General features: G+C 39.4%; 1 protein-coding gene across 1 annotated transcript in view; it reads left to right on the plus strand.

Annotated features, from left to right (window-relative positions):
* PAK3 (p21 (RAC1) activated kinase 3) overlaps window positions 1-12,184 on the plus strand; it is a 116,024-nt gene that overhangs the window by 95,500 nt on the left and 8,340 nt on the right. The window contains exon 16 of the mRNA XM_042782507.1: window positions 7,657-7,794. Within this exon, the coding sequence (XP_042638441.1) occupies window positions 7,657-7,794 (138 nt within the window). The remainder of the gene's footprint in view (window positions 1-7,656; window positions 7,795-12,184) is intronic.

Here is a 12,184-nt window from a genome sequence, read left to right on the forward strand (position 1 = left end):
GTAGTGATACTGCCTCGGAAACCCAAGGAGGGGTCGCTATGAGTCAGGTTTGACTCACCGGCACATAACAACAACAACATGTAGCAAATTACCATGTTGTGGCCCTGCCTTTGATTGAAGCTCCTTACATACACTGCTCATGCATGGAGCTTTCTTCCTTCTCCCCACACTGAGCAGTAGGTAGTCAGAAGTTTCAGGATACCAATCCTGCTCAACTCAGAAAAAGGCTCTTCTAACTTTTTCTGTATATTTCCTTACATTGTAATAGATTATTTTAGATTGTGAGCTTTAATATTTTGTATACGAAAGTCTGTAATATACCCAGCTCGCTTGATTGTATTTGTGCATTTTGGCTCTCATTTCATTCAGTGTCACAAACGTTTTTTGAGCACCTACTTTGAGCCAATTGCCACAGAATCCAGAGATGACCACAGTACAGTTCCTACCTCCCATGGACTCATAGCCCATGAGGGAAGACAAACATGTAAACAAGTAGGCAGTATTTACAATACAATGTGAACATAGACTAGGAACAAAAGGATACACCCCCTTGCCTGACTCATAGTGACCCTATAGGATAGAGTAAAACTGCCCCATAGGGCTTCCAAGCTTGTGACTTTTATGAAAGCAGACTGCCTCATCTTTCTTCCATGGAGCTGCCGGTGGGTTTGAACTGCTGACCTTTCTTGAGTTAGCAGCCAAGCACTTAATCTCTGTGCCAACTGTGCTACTTGAACAAAGGGCTACAGGATCTCAAAGGATGGAATGCAAGGTGGCCAACCATCTTGTTTTGCCTGAGGGACATGAGGCCTTTAGTGTTAAAATTAGGACAATCCCCATAAAACCGGTATGGTTGGTCACCATATCTTTCTAGGAGAAATGGAGCAATCTTCAAAGAGGAGATGCCATTTGAACTACTGCTTGAAAGACAAGTAGAAGTTCACCAGGCACTTGAAAGAGTTGAGGATTTCATTTTAGGCAAGTATGAAAGAACATTTTATATTCAGAGAATGATGAGCAATTAGTGTGAACAAAGCACATTGGCTTTGGCTAATGTGCATGTATACAGGTGGTGCCAAACCACCCCATGCTAATGAGTCTTTACTATGTCCCATGGATTAGTGATTTTTCAAACGACTGTAGTGAATCCCTTGGCTCAAAGGTAACTTTTTGGAAGCATAAATAAATAGAGAAAAAAGCAAACTTTCTCAGATTGAAATAAACATATGTGAGGTCAGAGCAGAATAACCTCTGTGCCCATTCCTTCTCTTTCACCTTTTTTCCCTCTTAGAAGCTTGTGAGGAGGGTTTGGGGAGCATAGTATCAAAACCACATCTGTGGACCATGGGGTGCCACCAAAAATAATTAAAGCGGAGAAGTGAATGGCATGGTAAGATCTGTGATGAGATAGATGTTGAGGAAGGTGGGCTGAAGAAGGAAAAGACTCAGGTAGGGAAAATCAACGAAGCGTTGTTGTAACAGTCTGAGAGAAGCCCAAGCTTCAGCAGAGACCATGAGGATAGAAGTGGATAAGAATAAAGATGTTTCTGAAGGCTGCACTACTAGTACTTGATAGACTGATCATAGTAAGAGTGGGTGAGGGAAAGGTTACTGGATGAGGAAGGAGGAGAACTCAAGGATGATTATTCTTATTTGATTCCTGGTGAAACCTTTAATAAGGCTAGAGAATACACATATGGATCACTTTGGGAGAAGAAGAAAACTGATAGATTTGGTAATAGTGTAACATACCCTCTTTTCCATTCAAAAACTCAGAAATTGGGCACCTTTTCCTTCTGCAGTCTGTAGAAACCTTAATTAATTAGATATTTTTAGACCACTGGAAAAGAGCTAACTATATGGAAAATCTCTAGTCAAATTTCTAATAGCCAGCTCATTTTCTTTGATTTTTCACTAAATTGGATAAAACCAAAATGTGATCACTCTTGCCTAGATTGATTTTCTGCAATCTTTCTTCATCTATGACTTGACTTTGCTTTTTAAACCCATTTTGATGTGCTAGTCTTATTGGCTACAACTGCATTTGTCCCTCATTAGCAGGGTGATGGGTAACAATTTTATTTTTACTAAAATAATACCCAGCTTATACACAGGATGTGTTCCAAAAGTTCATTTTAAAGTTAATTATTTGGAACTCACGAGTGTATTTTCCCATAGAAACAGTATTATACATGGTGATTAGGTTCCCAGGGTAGTCCACAAAGGCCAGTGTAGCACATAATATAACTGAAAGTGTGGTTATTGCAATGGAAGTCAGTTGGAAACAATACTGTTGCAATTAAAATGAAAACAATACTTGAAAAAGAAATAATCTGAGTTGTTGTTTCCCTCAAAGGGTATTGCTTGATGAAAAGCAGGTTTGATCATAGGAAAACAAAGAGAATAGATGAGGATTTTTGTGTAAATTGGACACCACAGCTTTTTTAATTAATTTTTTAAAAATCTCTTTGGAGGTTTTGTTTTTTTTAAAAAAAATAATAAAAGCAATCATGTTCATTGTGGAAAATTGAAAAATATGTTTTAAAAATTAGGTCACCAATAATGCTACCAACTAGAGAGGACAACTTTTAATATGTTGGTGTGTTTCCTTTCAGTCGTTCCCTTACTTCATGTATTTTTAATCAGCCCAACAATAGAGGAATGGCTTAGCAATTATGGTGTATATGACAAACTATTATGCAGTCCTTAAAATGACATTTATGAAACATATTTAAAGACATCTAAAAATAGTTATGATATAAAGAGAAATGAAGTCCTTAAAAAAGACCAGACTTTCTGGTCCTGATAGAAACTGGTGAAACCCCTGAGACTATGGCCCCTAGTCATCCTTCAGGCCTGGAATTGAACTCACTTCTGTGGCTTCCAGCCAAACAACAGACAGGCATATAAGGTGAATATTTACAACAGATAGGTACACTCTTTAGAACAATCAACCATGGGAGATCTGAAGGGCAGTATTTTCACAGAGAGGTAGCTCAGAGAGCAGGAATGCATAAGAAAGACAGACACAAGGAAAAGGTAACCACAGAGGAAGTGGGAAGAGAACTATTACATTGTGGGGACTGCAGTCAATATCATGAAACAAAATGTGTACAAACTACTCTATGGAAGATGAATTTGCTTTGTAAAGTTTCATCCAAATCTCAATTTAAAAAAAGAGGAATGAAGTCCTGATACATGCATGCCACAACATGGATGGACCTTGAAAACATCATACTGAGTGAAGTAATTCAATAGCAATAGGGCAAGTATTATATAATCTCACTAATGTGACACAGCTAACCTAGGCAAATGGATAGAGACCAAAAAGTTGATCACTGGTTTCCAGAAATGGGAAGGGGAAAGGGGAAAATCATTGCTTGGGAAGCAGTGAGTTTCTGTTTAAGATGATGGAAAATTTGGCAATGGATATTGGTGATGGCTGCACATGATTGAGCTCACTGAATAGTACATGTGAAAAATGTTTAATTGGCAAATGTAGTGTTATCTATATTTTTACAACAATAAAAAATTTATGATATTGTATTGAGTGAAAGGCAGTCTTACATTGATACTTAGATTGCTGATGAGGAACTGCAAGCCGATCAACACTAATCAACCAGGGCAGGAGTCAACTGTTATGCTACCAATCAAGAGTCCTTGGGTCCACTCCTAGCACCCCCAACATCAACCCAACCAGACTTCAGTAGAAATTCTGAAAAGGACATGTGTGCTCTTTGAAGTACTGTAGAGAATATTAACACTAGCTCCTTATTGCTTATGATTTTCCTTCAAATTACAGAGCTTTCTTCTCCCTGGATGCACAGTATCACTAGCACTACTCAAGTTTAACAACTATGATGAAGGTCATTTTTTTTTTTTTTTGATTCGTAAGTGGAGTGGAAAGAGGGCCATGAATTTTCTGAGGTAATTAGGCAAGGATTGATCAGAGAGGAGAAGGACTTGGGTTGTTTTTTTTTTAAGTGTATGTACTTATAAGGAAGAAGATTATATGGAGCAGAATGTGTGTGAAGAAAGAAAAATAAGAAAATGGCACCTTATGATGTGCATAGAGACCTAAGGAGAGTAAGAAGAAGAAAAAAGGTTGTTTGTTTAGAACTGGGCTTAGTTACAGAGCAGAAAAAAACAAGCAAAGAGAATAAGTTTGGAGAAAATGTGGCCAGCTGAAATGAGAGTTTTAGGAGGAGGCAGCAAATGTAATTTGGAACAACTAATTTTCTTTTAATAAGAGAGCAGAGATGGTTTATGAGGACAGGTGCATTAAACACTAATCGTCCAAGAACTAAAAGCATTCTGTTTGACCTTTATTTAGTAAAATTGCTGTGGTTGTGCACCATTTGATTACAGTACAATGATTGCTTCAGAACAGTTTGTGTATCCTTTTTTCCATCCCAACTCCTTTTAATTAAGACTGGTTTTGCAACTGATTTTGTATTTGTTGTTCATCCAGTGAGGAACTGACAATTAAAAAAGAAATGTGTTGGGGAAAGGAAGGTATTGTGTGGAGGAGGAGTATATTTACATGTGATTTTTAAAAATGTATTAGGAAAACAAAAACGAAAGTTTCATTACACACTATAGAAGCATGAAACTCTCACTCATATATGCAAGAGAACTCCCCTCTATGCAATTCTGTGGCTCTTACATTTTGGTGTGATTGTGAATTACTTAAAAACCAAAAACCAAACACATTGTCATCGAGTCGATTCTGACTCCTAGCAACCCCCATTGGGTTTCCAAGGCTGTAAATATTTACTGAAGGAGATTGGCTCATCCTTCTCTCACAGAGCGGCTGGTGGATTTGAATTGCTGACCTTCTGCTTAGCAGCCAAATGCCTTACCCACCACACCACCAGAACTCCTTATGAATTACTTAAGGAGATGATGAAAATGCAGAGATTCAAAGGTATTAAGTCTAGGGTAGGCCACAGATCCTCAGGTCGTGGTTCTCAGTGTTGGCTGCAAATTGTAATCATCTACAGAGCTAAAGTAACACTTCTGCCTGGGTTCTGCCCTAGAATTTTTGTTTAATTGGTTTGGGAGTAAGACCTGGGCATCAGGATTTTTAAACGCTCCACCAGGTGATTCTAATACTCAGACAGGTTTGAGAAACTCTAGTATAGCCCACTACTTAATTATGGAGGTGGATTAAATCAGTGGGTCTCAAAGCATGGCCCTGAAACCAGCAGCTTCAGCATCAACAGGGCACTGTTAGAAATGCAAAACCTTGGGCCCTGCCCAGATTTACTGAATCTGAAACTTTGAAGGTGGAGCCCACCAATCTGTGTTTTAAGGAAACCTCCAGGTGTTTCTGGTACAAGCTACAGGTTGACAGACACTGTATTAAAGATTCCTTCCCAGCCCTTTCCAAGGTGCATTTGTGGGGGTTGCTGGAGAGAAGAAGAAATGGTCTCCCCTGCTGAAGAAAACTGACCTTGGAAAGAAGTTTGGTAGTAATGCTTTTAATTACAATATTAGCAATCATAGTGGGTAAGGTAAAAGAAATGACAATTTGCTGTAAAACCCAAGCAAGTTCAGGCGAGAACATGTCTTCATCAGAGTTGGGTTGGTCACATAGGCAGGCACAGTCCTGGTGGCAGTACCTGCAAGCAACCTCCTACTTTATCTTCCAAGACCCTGCTCATATACCATCCTTCTCTGTCAAGATTTCTCTGAGCCCTGGTGTAAATTGCGATCTTTGTATTTCCTTAGCACTTTCTATCTTTCTCTATTAGCCATTATCTCACTGTATTGTAACTATGGCGTTCTCTCTCTCTCTCTCTCTCACACACACACACACACACACAAAATTGTGTACTCTTTGAAAGAGAGAACACTGTCTTATTCATCTTTGTATCCCCGGTGCTTAATACATTACCTGGTATGTACTAAGGAGCTCTGGTGGCATAGTGCCTAAGGCATTTCACTGTTAACCAGAAGGCTGGTGGTTCAAACCCACCAGCCACTCCTCGGAAGGAAGATTGGGCAATCTACTTCCATAGAGATACTGCCTCAGAAACCCAAGGAGGGGTCACTATGAGTTGGATCTGTCTCAATGACAGTGAGTTTGGTTTTTCTGGTTTGGTAGCATAGTGCCTAAGGCATTTCACTGTTAACCAGAAGGCTGGTGGTTCAAACCCACCAGCCACTCCTCGGAAGGAAGATTGGGCAATCTACTTCCATAGAGATACTGCCTCAGAAACCCAAGGAGGGGTCACTATGAGTCTGGTCCGACTCGACGGCATATAACACCAACAACAGCGTAGTGCCTAAGACACTTGACTACTAACCAGAAGGCTGGTGGTTCAAACCCACCAGCCACTCCTCGAAAGGAAGGTTGGGCAATCTACTTCTGTAGTGATACTGCCTCAGAAACCCAAGGAGGGGTTGCTACGAGTTGGGTCCAACTTGATGACAAATAACAACAACAACAACATATTAAATGTTCTAGAAGTGTTTGTTAACGGGGAAGCATCAGGAGTGGGCAGCTTTTTGGCTGTCGAGAACCTTCAAAAGATGGGTTTACCTTTGTGAATTAATCATGGTTCTAAAGCTGATGACATTCTGCCTTGAAGTCAAAGGACTGATTCTGTCATTCTGTCGGCACACCATGAATTAATGTCTCAGTGGTATGCTGACAGAATGACAGAATCAATGTTGACCTTACACAACAATGATATTTTGAATATATATTTCATATATATATACACATATATATACATATGTGTATATATATACAAAAAAACAAACTCACTGCCATTGAGCCAATTCTGACTTGTAGCAATCCTCATTGGCTTTCCAAGGCTGTAAATCTTTACAGAAGCAGACTGCCTCATCTTTCTCCCATGGAGCAGCTATTGGGGTTCAAACCACTGACCTTTTGGTTAGCAGCCAAATGCCTTAACCACTACACCACCACAGCTCCATATATATATGAAATTATCATCTACCAGGACTATAAATGTCAACAGTTCTCTTGTTATTACAGATAGATCTACATGGGAAATCTAATAATAATCAACAATATCAATACATCTGCTACAGAGACAAATGCATTTGAGTGTTTGAGCCCCACAGGTTGCCTCTCAGTGGGCACTGACATCGTCTGCTTCTTTCCACTTCTCTATTGCTGTAACCTAATCTGTTCATCCCTTGTCTGTTCACAATTATTCTCCAAACAAGATACAAAGTAGATTCAGTAACCACTTAGCAAATTGCAATCACTTTCTATTAAGCCTTTGGGAGGTTATTCTCAGGTCACCATGACTGGATGTATGGATGTTCTCAAGCTCTTTAGAGTCACAGATTTACAGGCAATCCATTGATTTAATCTCGTAGGTGGTTAATCACGAATTCATTATATATGAATTTTTATTGGCTTAACTCTCAGAAGATGACCTTATAATAGTTACTTCCAAATTTTTTGAGGGTGGAGTATTTCATTATCAGGCACTGCCAAAAGCAATAATTTCTAAATATTATAAGAACTTTGAAATATATGTCACTGTCACTTTCTAAAATGGAATTTTTGAGATGCAGAGAATAAACCAGAAGAAACTGAATTTGTTCCTTCTGTGCCAGCCCACGTACCTAATATGTATGTACTGAATAGATTTTTCTGCTTTTTTTCTATAGGCATTATATCTGATAGCCACTAATGGAACCCCAGAGCTCCAGAATCCTGAGAGACTGTCAGCTGTATTCCGTGACTTTTTAAATCGCTGTCTTGAGATGGATGTGGATAGACGAGGATCTGCCAAGGAGCTTTTGCAGGTGAAAATAAAATAGGACAATTACAAAGACAGTCATTGTATTGAGATTTTTCATGCATGTGACAGTAAGAGATGTCTAGTTAGAGAAAGGCTATAACCATTTGATTTTAGACCACAGGCACATAAGTATAGGCATGCATCTAATACATGATTGATTGATACATAGCCTTCCTTCTGAGAAGTTGTCAATTTAATCTAAAGATCACTTTTGTTCTTCCTGGAGTTTTATTTTGCAAGGAAAACAACAAAAACAACAATGTGAACCTCTGGTGTTGCTGTTTTGTTCTAAACTTTACTTGTGCCCCTGGATGTTGTATGCAGGTGCTCTTGGCTGGAGGTAATTCTCTACATAACTATGCAATTATTTCTATGGCATTTGCTACTGCAGTGCTTTACTGGTCAAAGTCCACTTGCTTGTGATGCCAATTGGCAAGCACCTGCTTGCCTGGGTGAGTACCATCCAGTGGTGAGTGCCTCTGCAACCATTTTTCCTTTTCAGGGCTCTCAGGGATTAGTATATATGATGATAATTACTACCTATTATGGACCAAACGCTGCACACACATTATCTCATTTAATTCTTCCAACAACCCTATAGGGTAGAGGCTATTATTCCCTTTACAGATGTGGAAATTGAAGCTCAAAGAGGTAATTAGCCCAAGACCACACAACTATCGAGGAGCAGAGCCAAGACTTGAACTCTGGATTGTCTGACTTTCCACCACACAAGAACACAAACCAATTTAGAGAAAAAGATGTATTGATAGAGTAACACATGCCCAGGATTACACATATGGCTTTACGACTGGGACTGTTCCTCAAGGACATGTATCAAGATCTGTAACATCCAAGAACAGTATTCACTTTGTGACTTTGAACACATAAGCCAGTTAAACAAAAGGTGCAACATTAGATTACACAGAGTACTAACTCCAGATTCAGTCTGTTCTAGGCCAGAAATAAATAAATAAATAAAAATGTCCCAACTCAAACCAAATCACACATAGGATAAATCAATTTGGAGGAAGTAAGGAGGCTATGCTTCTTTTCTGATACCTGTAAACATTTGACATGCTATCATAGTGTCCTAGAACATCAAATCTAGAATGGCCCTTTGAGACACTCCAGTTAATCCAACCCCAAATTACCAAATAAATAAATAAATAAATAAAACCTGATCTTTTTGAGTCCTTCACTTACACATATGTTCACCTCTCCTACCACTCTTAGTACACATTCCTCTTATGTCTTCTTCTAAGAATGAGTGAAGAAAGAACTTCTCTTATGGTAGTTATACAGTTAAATGGATAATTTAATCAATTATCTAAATAATTCATACCCCAAGAATGTTTTTATCTGAACCAGTCAAATGACGATGCAAACTTGTATTTTGAATCTAAGTTAAATAGTTTGTTTGCTGTATCTTTTAGTTTTATATATATGTAAGCAACAACTTGCATACTGACCATATAATTCCATTCTCAAATTATAACCTATCATGACCCATTTTAAAGATTAGAAAGGAGAGATATATGTGATCATCTCTCAGTGATTTTATACCACTAGAAAGGATTGAGAGAAAACCTAACTCTTGAATATTTGTATTTGTGTGCTTTCTGTATGGCCTAAAACAATTCCCTGTTAATCAATTGATATTTATTGAGCAGCATATATTTGCAAGGAATGAGTCCAGTGTGTGATAGCAAACTGTTGAAGGCATGATACCTAGTCCCAAGAAGTTTGCAATCTTGGACTTCCAGTAAGATGGAAGAATAGGCAGAAAAGCTACACAGACCCTCTTAAACAAAGAAAAGAGAAACCAATTGACACAGATACAAAAGACAATCCTGGAGCCCTGAGCTTTGAAAGAAAGGATACAAAAGTGGATTAAATACAAACTAGTAGAGACCAAGGATAAATTTGGCTGAAGATAATCTTACATATGCACTTGTGCTACAAAATTAGCCATACACATTACAGAAGCAACAGAAGACAGAGTTGGAATAACCTCTCAGAGACAAACACCTTGAAAGAGAGAATCACTGGGCCTACCGATTTGGGACCATAGTCTTGGGGGCCATAATGATCAACTGGCAAAACATAGTACAGAAAAATCTCGTTCCACAACCTACTTTGGGAGTAGCGACTGGGGTCTTAAAAGCTTTCAAGTGGCCATCTAAGATGCAGCTATTGGTCTCCTCTCATCTGAAGCAAAGAAGAGTGAAGAAAATCAAAGCCATCTGGAAACAATTAGTCCAATTAGATGGACCATGAAGACCTCAGCCTTCATGACCCTGAGACCAGAACTAGATGGTGCCCGACTACCAATGCCAAACACTCAGAAAGGGATCAGCCCAGCTCACCAAGGGCTGCATGGATGACTGCACTCGTGGCTGATGACTAAAAAGGGAAACAGCAAAGGAGACAAACTGAGCTATGGACTTTAGACTATCTGAAGGGCACAGCCATTTTGAATGTTTACAAAAGTGGAGATCCTGGATAGAGTGGGAGGAAAAATGTGGAAGAAAATTCAAAAACACAAAAATGACCAGAAATACTGATCTGATAGAGTCTGGTGGAACCCCTAAGAATATGGCCCTTAGCCTAGAATTGGACTCACTCCCATGGATTGGCTTTCAGCCCAACAGTAGAAAGAACTACATGCAGAACACCTACCCCAGGGCAATGCACTTACCTACTCTAGGGAGATATACCCCCTAGAGCAATCAGCCATGAGACACCAGAGGGGTAGCTTTTGTGTAGAGAGAAAGCTGGACAGACAAGAGTGCATAGTCAAGAAGGGCAAAGGGAGAGGTTAGTCACAGGGACGGGAGGGGAAGAGAACTTGTTATGGTCGAGAATGGTAGTTGGAGCGTGAAATCAAATGTACATGAACTGTTGAATGTAAAACAAATTTGCTCTGTGAGCTGCGGACTGTCAGGTATCCTCATGGCATGGACAGTTTGAATATTTCCAAGTGGTATTAGGACCTGAGAATTAACCTAAAAATCAGCCCAGCTCACCAAGGGCTGCATGGATGACTGCACTGGTGGCTGATGACTAAAAAGGGAAACAGCAAAGGAGACAAACTGAGCTGTGGACTTTAGACTATCTGGAGGGCACAGCCATTTTAAATGTTTACAAGTGGTAGCCATTTTGGATATTTACAATGACAGTAATCTCATTCAGATTCCAGGGACCTAAAAATAGGCTCCGTTTGCTGAGGACAGTGCAGACATACCAGAGGCTGACAACTGGAGAAGTGCAATGTTCCCCTTGTTACTCTCATACTCCATACCTTCTTGGTGAATGGAGGTGCGGCCATCCCTCACCTCCACCCACCTTCTGGGCCAGCAGGAGTTCCATCGCAGTATGTGTGCTCTGACAGAGCCTGGGTGCCCTGCCATGTATACCACCCCCATTTGTTTTTTGTTTGTTTTTAAATATTCTCTTTTTTTCTCCCTTTTTATTTTTATTCTTTTTCCCTTCCCAGGTTCTACTCTTTTGGGGGGGTTTTCTCTTCTGTTTTCCTAGTTCACATCTTTTTTCTTTCTTGTGGTTCTTCCCACCCCTTGTTTTTCTTTTTGCATTTTCACATTTTTTTTCTTTACTATTCTTTTACTTGAGCTCTTTTCTCTTATTCCCCAGTCCCCAGATACTGTTTTTTTCCTAATTATACTTCTTTAGTATTTTAAAAGTTATTCTTTAAATATTTCTTCTCATTTATTGCCTTTCCCTATTTTTTCCCCTTTCTTTCTTTTTTTGGTCCTTGTTCCTGTATGTTGATGCAGTGTGTTTTTTGTCCTCTTGTTTTTCCTTTTTTGATGTTTTTTTATTGTTGTTTTGTCTAACTGAGTGGGAGACAGCTACCATGCCTAACTATACCTGCACCTCCTGTAGACCCACCAACTGAGTGAGGGCCACCACTTGATTCTGCACCAATGGGCCAATGATACACAACAGCCAATACAAGCCTGACTCACTCCTAACTTCTCTTCACAAAAAGCTAACAGAGCTATGTGCACCCACTCTCATTCTCTATCGCACCCACCAGAAGACAGATGGTGAGTACATAAGTGCTGCCAACTAGTGAATAGAGAAGCACAGTACCTGCTGACTCAGATACATCCAGTCAAAACAAAACAAAAATCCTGGGCACATGAAAGAACTGGAAAGAAACTCAACAAAGATTCAGAAGAACTAAACAATACAATCCACCAACTTGACTTTCTAGACATCTACAGAACACTTCTCCCAACAACAGCACAATATATATTCTTTTCGAATGCACATGGAACATTCTCCATGATAGACTATGTGTTAGGCCATAAAGCAAGCCTTAATAAATTTAAAAAACTTTGAAATACTACAGAGCATCTTCTCAGATCACA

Source organism: Orycteropus afer, unplaced genomic scaffold, assembly GCF_000298275.1.
Source record: "Orycteropus afer afer isolate SDZICR_OR568_19922 unplaced genomic scaffold, OryAfe1.0 scaffold00352, whole genome shotgun sequence".
Classification (NCBI taxonomy): Eukaryota; Metazoa; Chordata; class Mammalia; order Tubulidentata; family Orycteropodidae; genus Orycteropus; species Orycteropus afer.